We start from the raw sequence: 12,229 nt of genomic DNA on the forward strand, positions 1-12,229 counted from the left end.
AGAAGTTTTCTTAATTTCTTGGATAAACATGGTGAACATGGGAGTTATTCTGATCATTACAATAGTTTGAATAGTACAATTTCTGTCCACTACACATTTTCTTCATAATGTCTTTGTAATATAATTAACTATTTTGAATAGTCATATTATTTAAAATGTTTACATATTATAATTTTTTTTATAGGAAAGTACTATCCAAGAGAGCGGCTAGGTTGTAGCAGTGGATAGAGTGCCAAGGCCTGGGGTAAGGAAGACTCATCTACCTGACTTCAAATCTGGCCTCAGACACTTACTAGCTGGGTGACCCCAGGAAAGTCACTTAACCCTATTGGCCTCAGTTTCCTTATTTACAAAAGGAGCCGGGAAAGGAAATGGCAAACCATTTCAGTATCTTTGCCAAGAAAACCCCAAATGTGGTCACAAAGAATAGGACACAATTGAAAAACAAGAACAATACCCAAGAGCTGAAAATAGTACTATCTGAAAACCAGAAATGAATACACTATTCTACAGTGAGGTGCTGATAACCATTAAATAAAGTGAGGCAATTACTTCATATTTCCCATGTGACAGCCTTTTACTTACTAAAAATTTCATGTATATTTTTAAACTATTATATATGGTTGATTCATAGTCATGTCTACTATGATCCTTACAGATACTTTTATATCAGATCACACACATTAAGTTATCCTCCATCTTATATTTGTACAATATATTTTTTCTCCTTTCATTCTGTACCATCCCAATTGAATCTCATCTGAATGGCATTTCAAGTAGTGATTTTTCATGCTTTGCAAATGAGCACAATTCCCCCCATTTTTCATAGTGATTTTTCACTGCCAGAAAATGTTACTTGTTATTTCAAAAATGGAAGCATCACTGACACTAAAACTACTTTAATCTATCATATTGTTCTCAATGGCAATAAAAAAGGTGTGCATAATTATGTATCACTATACATATGATGAAAGATTTAGAACACTTTACTGGTATAGATATATCTCTTCTAAAGAGCACTACAAAAATAATGAATCTCGTTCTCCTTTCCATTCCTGGAAAGGAATAACTAAGAAAATGCTTTCTTTGGCCTATTCTCAGTTATTCTGCTTGAATTGTAACTTCTATGTCCAGTTAGAATAGACTATTATAGACTAAGACACAACATTCTTATTTCATTTTAAAGGTGGTAAAAGAAATTACTGCAACACATGCACAGCATTGTTGGTCACAATAGGGGGAATATAATCAATCCTGAGCTTAGGAAGCACAGACTATCAAAACATATCAAAAATGTCACCCAGACACTTCAGTTTCTTAAATGAAAGCTGGAAAAGGGACCTCAAAGGTAATTTATTTGATATCTGTGCCCCCAGTCCCCACCTCATTTTACATCTGAAGGAATTGAACCCAAGAACAATTAAGTGATATATGTCTGGTCTCACATGTAAGTTTGCAAAGTCAGAAATTGAACTTATGTGCTGTGACTCTAAATATAGTGCTACTTTTCACTGTACCACACTGGTTTTCCTTCCTTCCTATTTTCTTTAATTTGGCTATTTTCATTAAAACAACCACCACCAAAAAGGAAAACAAGGAAGTATGAAAATTCTTTAGATGATTGTTTAATGGCACAGAGAAAAAGAAATGATGCAACTTTCAGAACAGCATTTCTCAAAGTCAGAACCCTAGATTGTGTTCCTGGGCTAATAAGGTGACTAACAAACATTTGTTGTAGTATTTTAGAAAAGGGAGAATTTAGCTATATACATAGATCAACTATCCCCAAATGTCAGATACTGAACAAATTTATATAGAAAAGTAGGGTAACGATAGTATTACTATGTTGAATTCAGAGTTTCATATAAAATCCCCCAATTCTAGCCTTTTTCACACATGGAGATATTTATCTATTATTTTCTATAATTCTTGCTCACCCTATAGTTTCTCATTGGAATACAATTCTGGTTTCTGATATTGTTTTTATTAACTATAAATAAATTTCTGAAAAAAAAAGGGCAGTAACTCAGAAGGTATCAAAATCAAGAAACGAACTTATAAATAAAAGTTTGAGTAGAAATCCTAAATTCTGTCTCTGAATTGCCACATAATCTTGGGTAAGACAAGCCTCTCCTTCCTCAGGTGGTTGATTAAGATAATGTAACTATAGAGCAATTAACAAAATATATAGTCTAAGGCATACTTCAATAATTTCATTTTGTTAGTGTGGGTATTCCTTCTACTTGTGCAGATTGAAACTTTTCTACAACTTAGTAGATTTTTTTTTTTTGCCAAAGAATTTCTCACCTATGGTCAAGCTGGTGATGAGCCTCTTTGTATATAAGCATTTTGGTTTTTCCAACTTTATTGCTTAAAAGCATATTAAGACTTTAGGGATACTTGTTATAGTCTGTCAACAGGCCCACAATCAAAATTTTTCTAATTTGGTAGCAATACATGTGCTCAGTACATTATTAATTCATTCACAAATTTTTTTTTTTAAGTTGAATCAATTTAAAAACACATTTTAGATATATAGGCAAAACTCATGTTAAAGAAGTTATAAGGATAATAATTTATCATATCAACTACATGGATCAAGAGATGACTGAAAAAAAATCTGTCTTAAGAAATAGGACAAAATATTGAAAATTAATTATATCATAAAACAAACCTACCAATATTCGTTCAATCAGCATGTCATAATACTGTTCAGCAAGTTGGGGTCGACAGAGAACAAACCGACCTAATAATTCTACTGCTGCCTCACGGACACTAGTGGAATTATCCATTAATCTTCCATGGACACCTCGCTGCATATCCAGCTAAAGAAAAATGCGAATTATATGTTGTTCATAGTTGGAATTAATAAGTATGAAGATTAAAAACACGAACAATTTCTTTTTTTGGCTTTTTTAGTTAGTGTTTTTTTTTACCCTTGCTAAAATGCTGGGGTCTACAGCAACAACCTCAGATAAACACTTCATGGCTTTTGTTCGAACAGCTATTGCATTTTCACCAAGTACTCGCAGAATCTGGTAAGAAAAAGAAGAAATCCTAGTGAATTCTATAAAGTGGCAGAATATATAGAAAGCAAAACCATATAGTGAAAGAATATGTAACAAAAACTAAAATGAACCTTTTGAAATCTGACCGTTTCATTTCATTTTGATAAATCTGGTAAAGTAGGATAGTGTAATCCTGGTGACCTAATTCCAGGAGTCAAAAGGCAGTGCATGTAGAAAATGATAAATTTAAAAATTTGGGGCATTCCTATTGTCCTGGTAATCTTCAACTTAATATAGCTTTTACTTTGATGCTTCAATTGCAAGAAGGATATATGGCTCCACTGATACCTCTGTCCTACTGACTTTTATTACGGTTAACGGTACAACTGAAATCATAACAATGAGTGGCCCAAAATATGTTTCTAAAGCTACTTTTCTAAACTTATCTCCAAGAATGATAAAAACACGCACATTTCTAGGTGTGGTTTCTCTTTCTCCTTTTCTTTTAGGTTTAAGTACAGAATAAAGTTTAAATAATTTTCCAAAATAAACACACTGCTAAAAAGTAAAACCCGAGATTTTACATATATTGTGACTTCCTAATGCTCCAATCTATCTGATGATGCCTTGTTATATACATTGGTAAAATTTATATTTAGAAAAAGCAGCCATGGCAAAAAAAAAAAAATTAATACAAATGCTTGTGGGATCTATCATGGCTTATTAAATAACTACTGCAGAATGCAGACTGTTGTACATACAATTCCAGGTCTGAAATCAGTAAACCAACTCTATTTCACTGCACAAAAACTTTTTGCAATTACCTGTGTCAAATAAATATCGAAGCTCTGGGCAAACGGCCTCATAGAGGCCAAGTATCTTACAATCAAGCAAGCATCTTCATAGTCCACGGTATCAGAATTCATCCTATAAGAAGTCATTAAAATTTTTTTCACAAAACTGTTTTATTAAAAAGGAAAATAAAACTAAAATGTGACTATCATATATGTGAAAAATATACATGTATACAAAAACATACGCATATACATTTATATTTCTCCTGCGGAACTTACTTTAATGTACTGAACTGAGAAGGTGTGGTTTTAATAATGCTTCGAAGAAACTTTTTCCGACCTTCAGCTCGATGCATGATTTGACCAGTTGTTTCAACCTCCTTTGCATGATGTGTCCCTTCTGATGAATCCTCATCTTTCTGTGATTTCATTGCTTTTTCTGTCTCCAAAGTTGTGTCCCGAAACCACTGAGCTATGTAAAACTTACGAGAAAACTAAGGACAAAATATACAGATTTGAGGCTGACAACTATTAATGTCATAATTTTAGAGTATTGATTTATTATATATTCTGTTACTGATAATTTTTTTAAAATGCCAAATCTAACTACATAAAAGTTCATGTAAAATTCAATGTTCATGGGAATGTGAAGGTTTGGAGACAACTAGAGTAGCTGAAAGGCCTTTAATAAGAGATGACTGGGGCAGCTAGGTGGTACAGTGGATAGAACACCGGCCCTGTATTCAGAAGGACCTGAGTTTAAATCTGACCTCAGACATCTGACATTTACTAGCTGTGTGACCCTGGGCAAGTCACCCCAACTGCCTCACCCCCCTACCCCAAAGAGAGGGCTTTCATAATTGTTGAGGGGAAAAAGGGATTTTTTTGGGAATATAACTTCATGAAATAGATCTAAAGAAATCTGGTGCAAAGAGGAACCTTAAAAATCATTTATTGTAACCTCCTTTATTTTACAGGTGAGGAAACACAGGTCCAGAAATATTAAGTAAATTGCTCAAGTTCACAGAGCTACAAAGTAGCAAAGATTCAGCATCAGAAAACAAAAAATTTCAAGTTCAAGCTTCTTTCCATTACACCATCCTGCCTCACGTAATAGCTCACATAAAATATAGAACACATTAACTGAGTATTCAAATAAAAACAATGACATACACAATCAAGATAATTTCATGCATGATCATTAACTCTGAGACAATCTAAATCATTTGGAATTAAACACTGAAAGTTTAAAAAAATACGTCTTTGGTGTTTTGAGCGCCCCCCCCCCCCCATTAAGACTATAGCATTAATCAGTAAAATAGTTTAAAGTACTCATACTATCTTCCACCTCTGACATTAATTCAAAACATTAAATAGCAGCAATTAGCATAGTCTGGGATAGTGGGAGGCAAGTTAGACTAGCTTCAAGTTATATTTGAAAGGAAAATACTCAGTATTTTTTTCAAGAAATGTCTTCTATTCTTATATCTGATATACTACCTAAAATTACACACAGGCATTTACAGTGATATCTGTACAATAAAATTTAGACATAAGCTCTATGACAAACAAAATGAAACAGTGCTATTCTTAAAAACATCAGATTTTATTTTTCTGAGGTTTCAGGATTATAATAAAATGTATGTTATAAAGAAACTAGGGAAAAGGCTTTTTACTATTTGCTCTCCAAATGTTAAGAAAACAATATGGTAGCAGATGGATTTTCCAATAATCCACCACTGATTGGACTAAATAACTGTCTAGTCTTTTGAAATCATCACCTTTTTTGGTGATCAGTTCTATTATAAAATTTTATTATAGAGCAGAATTTAGCTTAAGACAAGTCCATCTGAATTCAGAAAGTCCAAACTATAAGCTATTCTCAAATTAGGGACCACAGATAAGATTTATAGTGATACTTTGCTGTACTTCAGTTTACTATTAGTAGTTAGAAAATTATTATTATTATTATGTTTTGGGGTGGGGCAATGGGGGTTAAGTGACTTGCCCAGGGTCACACAGCTAGTAAGTGTCAAGTCTCTGGGGCTGGATTTGAGCTCAGGTCCTCCTGAATCCAGGGCCAGTGCTTTATCTACTGTACCACCTAGTTGCCCCAGAAAATTATTTTTAAATGCAATTCAAATCATTATTGCAGAATAGTTGATTGGTATCTTTCTAATATCCATTTTTAATGTATTTCAAGATAAAGTCAATTCTTTGTTCTCTCTAAAAAGAAAGACTTCCAACATTTTTAGCATGTTGTACAAGATACAACTTTTCAACTCTCTTTAAGGCCCTGTCCAAATATATTTGACATAGCTAAAAAAGATAATGGAAGCCTACCACCAATGAAGGATCAGTCTCTGTGTTTTCATCCAAGTAATCTAGCAATGCCTTCTGCAACTGCTGAATTTCATCTTCCCCTCCTGTAACCTGGAGTATAGTGAATAAGTACTTATGAGATTTTAATTCATCATACGAAAATATCTAGTTGAATAAAGAATTAAGTTGTTAGATCATGAGGATGAGACATTATTTGAATACATAAATAAAAATGAAAATAACAGGAATTTGAAATATGTAAAAACACTCACAATATTCAAAATTTAAGGCTTTCTTCTTTATTTGGAGTACTTTTCAGACAAAGGATTTTTTCTTTAGATAGGTATTTAATATAAAAATTTTCAAAATAATATGTCTCTTGAGAGAAACAGTAATTTTTCATTCCAGTTTTCAACCAAATGCAGAGAAGAACAGATATAACCCTTTCCTTTTGACTGCTTCTTTCCAATCTGGCAGGCTAGCTCAAAGCATGATGCTCCAAATATCATAATATGGGTACATGTATTCTGTATTCTTTGCTACTATGTATGCTGACTATTTTTTGGAACTACTTAAAGTGTAAAATTCTGAAGGATAAAAATGACAATTCTTTAGATTTGTATTATAGACACTTTATTCCAGGATGGGACAACTACTATAATTACGGGTAATCAGTTAATCTGATCTAGGGAGAAAGAGGCTCCTTCTACCACGAGGGGTCTCCAGAGTCCTGTTCTTGGACTTAAGTGTATTTGGCAATCCTAGTCGAGCTGCCTTATGGTAAGTGCCTAGTACAGTGTCATGACTGAGTATGAGAAAGAAATGAAATTCATATAATGAACCTCCATCTCAAACAAATTAATAACAGGTTTTAATTTGCTCTATGTAAACTTGAAAAACCATTAGGTATTCAAGCTGCTTCCTAAAAATCAATCCTTCATAAGAAAAAAGTCTTTTATAAGAAAAACAGTTACTTAGTAAAAGCATTTATGAAAATGCTATAATTTAACTATATTATAGACTAAAAGAACACTTCTTATCTTCTACAATTTTATTTATATAATATGATACCTGTTTTAAAATTCGGGCGATAGATCCTTGATCCATTTTGCTTGTAACAGCATCTTTTCTCAATCGTGCAGCTACTGTTCCAAGATAATCAAGAGACGCCACTCTTAAAGCCATTTCTGTTGACTTATTGCTGAACTGATGAACCTAAACACCAAAATTAAGTAGTATTTCATTTTATTTATAGACAACATTTTGGCCAAAACACCAACATATCAACTCATTTTATAAACTTCATATCTCTTTGTAACAACATCTGTGTTACAGAAACAAATGTTAAACTGATAGAATCTAAAAACTTTGACTATTAAATGAACTTTTCTGTTCAATCATCAACTGTGGGGAGGGGAGTAATGTTGTAATGTTAATGAGGATGGAAAAACAGGTGGGGGCCAGGTTGTGAAGTTCTTTAGGAACTGAACAGATGCGTACGTATTTTATTCTAGAGGCAACAGGCTCAAGTAGGAGTTGATTGGGTAGAGGAATGCCATGCCAGTTCTAAGCTTAAGGAAAATCACTTTGGCTATAGTGTGCAGGATATACTTCAATGGAGAGAGACTTGAAGCAGGAAGGTCAACTGATATGGTTTAATTAAATTTAGTTTAATTTAAATTTAGTTAAATGTCACTGCCCAACATTATCTGCCTTGCTGCTGCAACCTAAGGATTATTGGGCCTTTGCATCTGATCTGACTTGCAGCTGAAACGTCCATGTGTTGCCTCCTCATCTTAGAAGGTGAGTTCCTTGATAGGAGGGCATGTCTTGCTTTTATTTGTATCCTTAGAACTTAATACTTTGTACTTAATAATGATCAATACTTTGCAAAGTGTTTAATTAATGCTCTTTCAATCATTCATTTGAAATATTTCAGAATGAAATATTTCATTTTGTCATTATTATGTTCTAAAGTTAAAAAGCTCAAGTAAGGAGAAATTAGTAAGTTAGGGTCAAATGATGCCTCTGTCCAATTTTCTCAAAACATGAAACAAAAAACATTTCTATTAAAACTGTAATCAGGTATGCAATCAGAATAGGATCATTCTATCTAGTTATATAAAAGCACTTAGTATAACATTAGATGTTATCATTCACACGAGAGAAAAATATTTGTCTTCTTACACTTACAATAGGATATATAGCATACATCTATATGATGCTGTCCAGAAGTATTCTAATAATCTTTAAATGATATATTCTTACCAAGAGTCTTCCTAATAAGCTAAGTAATAATTCAGCAGCTGGCCATTCTGGTTTATTGACTGTAGAAAGAAGATCTTGAACAAAATTTTCAAAGAGTGGTCTGTAATCTTCTTCACCTTGCTTACTCCCACATCTGCTCAAGATAAATAATAAAAGGATAGGAATTGAAACATTGGATTTCCATAAAAAGAGCTGATATATATTTCTTAGATATCCTGCTTCAAACAAAAGCTAAAAATATATTCCATTTAAAACATGGCTTTAAATAGGCTATGTTAAATACCATATCGCAACCCTCAAAGGTACCCCTTTCTTTTAAATGCCCTTATTATATAGTACTTTATTTTTGTTGTCTTTATTACTGATAATGTATATATAATGCTTTGTGAGGTACTATATTCAATTCATTGAAATAAAAAGGCTCCATTTTGATTTATTCCTTCATCCTTTCTCTTCAAGATTAAGGTGTGAAACTATATTTTCTATGGAAGGAAAAGAAGATAATTTGAATCTAGTTTTATAACTTTTCATAGACCAACATACTGAGAGTATAAACAAACACACTAAAGGATTTTAATTACATTCACTTTTTTCTCATTAAAAATTTTTTTCTAATTACACCTAAAACCAATTTTTAACATTTCTTTTAAATGTTGAGCTCCAAATACTCTTTCTTTTTCTCTCCCCTTCCAACTCCTTAAAAAACAATTTGATATAGGTTATACATAATTACACTCTCACTTTTTAAGGAAGATGGAGAGGAAATTCTGTGCTGTTCGCATAGCTGTCTCATAAGAATTAGTAATGACGACATCCTGATCCACCTAGAATAAGAAAAATTAATTTAGATTTTTGGAAAAAATAACAAGGAAGCATTATCATTGAATTGTGCTATTATTAAATATTTATAGTCACTAGAGCAAAGCATCAGTTGTAATAAGGGTTAAAAATACCCATTTATGTTCTAAAATTTTAGGTAGTAATAATACACTTTAATTAAATTCTCATTTCTTACAAAAATAATGTTAATATTGGTACAATAAAGTTAATTTAGCCTAAATAAAAAAATATCAAGTAGCAACTCAGCAAATGAATTCAATATGAATGCACATGCACATAACCAACAATAATCTATTTTTCCTAAGGTAAGGATAAGAGGAAATTATGGCCAACATTACAAAGAGGAACTTAGAAAAATCCCTTAGAGAATATATAGTAAAAAAAACAAACAAAAAGACTATAGCAGATGATCAAGGGTCTAGAATGATTTTCTTGAAGTCAAGTTAAAACTGGGATGCTGGGAAAAAAATTCAAAAGAACTAATGTAAAACATGGAATATTGCTTGGTCAATAATAGACCACCTGATTTCGTGCATTAATAGCACTTGAATAATAATAATAATAATTCTGCATGACACTTTTTCAATAAGCTCTCACATATATTATTTCATTAAGTCCTTAAAAAAGGTAAAGCAAGGTAGACAGGTTAGGTATTATCACTACTACTTTACAGATAAGGACACAGACTTAGTCCGAGAGGCCAAATAACTTGCTTAATGTTACAGGGTAAATTCTGGAATCTGGACTGTAACTGTGGTCTTCTGATGGGCTCTAAGTCAAATGCTTGCTTTATGTATGACACAACCTATCTTCCTGTAAATTGGGTATAAACTATAAATGATATGGCTAAAATCATGTTCCTGCTAATTTTCATAATAATCTTAGAGATGCATTCTTTTTTAATTTTTTAAAAATTAATAAAGTATTTTTTTCCATTACATGTAAAGATAGTTCTCAACCTTTGTTTAGACAAGCTTTACAATTTCAGATTTTTCTCCCTCCCTCCCCACCCTCCCCCCAGAGATGCATTCTTGTGGGAAAAAATTTGTCTTTAAGTCCCAAGAAAAATCACATTTAATGCCAACATTTGTTTCAAGGAGCACCAAGGAGAAAAATAATTTGTATATGCAAAAAAAGATATATGTATGAAAATATACTCAATATACTTTTATTCCTTACTTTTTTGTTTGATTCCTCTTCTGAATTAGAATCTTTCTCTGCTGATGGTAGGTGTACAACACACTGAATAAGTTGTAAAACCAGTGCAGTTACCATCTGAATATACATAGGCTCACCGTCCATATCACTACTATTCAATCTAAAAACAGGAAATAAAAACCATAATTATGCAGAATATCCTGGATCATTTGAACTTATACTATCATGAGATACTTTACTGCATTATCAATTTGGGGAATTTTAGGCTCATTAGAATATTAGGAAAGATCCCCAAATTTTTAAAGTCATCAACCATAGATCCATCAAATTAGGAGTGAAGGGGACTTTAAAGGTCAACTAATCCAACTTTTTCATTTTAGAGATGTGGAAACTGAGGATCAGAAAAGTGAAGTGACTTGTCAAATGCAAGTGGCAGATTTGTGAATCTGAAGCCTGATCCCATTCCTTAAAATCCAGTACACTCTTTCCCATTAAGCCACACTGCCTCTTCATCCACTGAGTATCCACTGTGCAGAGACTCTGCATTAGCTGGGGTTAGAAGACAGTTACAATAGAAAGGACAAGGTGTAGTTCTTGTGTAAAATTGAATAAGAAGACAGACATAAAGCAATACTTTTGACAAAAAATGACAGAAATATGATTTTTACAGGAGTATTCAAATATAAACTACTTGGGTAGAAGGAATAAAGGAAATATAAGGTCACAAAGCTTTTGCAGTTTTAAATGCTGACATGGTTTGAGTAAGAAGGATGGAAAGAACACATTAAAATGGAGAACACTGAAAAATATTCTTTAAGCTAGTTCCTTTTTTTGTTGCATTCAGAGTAGAAAAGAATATCTATTTTAATGGAAACTTATTTCCAAACCCTTATGAAGTATATAACATCCAAAAAGTCTGAAAACTATGCCTGATTGTGAAGAGCTATAAACTATGAAATGCTTCAAGGCATGTAGAGTAATAAGTTTTTTTGGAGGAAAAAAAAAAATCAAAACCTACTTTAAAACTCTAGACACTAAATTTTAGTTTTCTTTTCATTGTGCAAAAAAGTTTACTTACAATCTTGATTATATCCAAAGTCAGATGTCTGTGGCCTCCTCTTCAAAGAGGAAAAAATTACTAATGGTATAGGGGAAAAATATTCAGTATGTCATCTTCTGGTAGTATGATCATCTTGCTCCCTGTGTCAGTGAGTCAAATATTTGTTGACTAAGAAGCTTTTTGGGCTCCTTCAGGCTTGTGTGGTGAGATATACAGCAGTTAAAGACCTTTATAAAATTCTTATTCTTGTTGTCAATGTCAGATCTGATGTCCATTTCCCTCTTATATAATTCAAGACTGAATTAATTCAGTTGTACTCTAAATCTTTTTCTCATCATAATTCTCTGTCTGCTTTTTCTTTACTTTTATCTTTACACCAACAAGTCAGGGGTCTGATTACACAGAGAGCAGATTCAAAGATAACTCCAATATCAAAAATAAGTTTTCCCCTGTCTGTTAAAATATAACCTATTTAATTTTTTGTACTGTTTACTCAGTGCTTGCTATGTTCAATTCTTGGCACATATTTTCTCCAATAAAATGCTTATGATTAAAAAATGTAAAGCTTCCATGTGGTTTGCAAATCTTTCTCCTGAATTTGGCTTTTCTATATATTTATGGCCACCCTCACTTTTCCCCATGTTTGTGTTAGCCAATGAATATCAGAGTGCTTGTTTACTTAATTTGGAAGGTGTTAACAAGTTTTTGCAGAATTTTTCTGCCTCTCTGTCCTTAGTAACCAATGTTAGCTCTTAAGTTATAATTACTTTCGGAGTTTT

At 32.4% G+C, this 12,229-nt stretch overlaps 1 protein-coding gene across 3 annotated transcripts in view; it reads right to left on the bottom strand.

Moving 5' to 3' along the window:
- NIPBL (NIPBL cohesin loading factor) overlaps window positions 1–12,229 on the bottom strand; it is a 266,297-nt gene that overhangs the window by 29,594 nt on the left and 224,474 nt on the right. For all 3 annotated transcript variants that reach the window (XM_043983133.1, XM_043983152.1, XM_043983142.1), the window contains 9 exons: window positions 10,412–10,550; window positions 9,134–9,216; window positions 8,393–8,525; window positions 7,196–7,339; window positions 6,146–6,235; window positions 4,082–4,296; window positions 3,833–3,935; window positions 2,937–3,035; window positions 2,679–2,825 (listed from right to left, as the gene is read on the bottom strand). In XM_043983133.1, the coding sequence (XP_043839068.1) occupies window positions 2,679–2,825; window positions 2,937–3,035; window positions 3,833–3,935; window positions 4,082–4,296; window positions 6,146–6,235; window positions 7,196–7,339; window positions 8,393–8,525; window positions 9,134–9,216; window positions 10,412–10,550 (1,153 nt within the window). The remainder of the gene's footprint in view (window positions 1–2,678; window positions 2,826–2,936; window positions 3,036–3,832; window positions 3,936–4,081; window positions 4,297–6,145; window positions 6,236–7,195; window positions 7,340–8,392; window positions 8,526–9,133; window positions 9,217–10,411; window positions 10,551–12,229) is intronic.

Source organism: Dromiciops gliroides, chromosome 1 (assembly GCF_019393635.1).
Source record: "Dromiciops gliroides isolate mDroGli1 chromosome 1, mDroGli1.pri, whole genome shotgun sequence".
Lineage (NCBI taxonomy): Eukaryota > Metazoa > Chordata > Mammalia > Microbiotheria > Microbiotheriidae > Dromiciops > Dromiciops gliroides.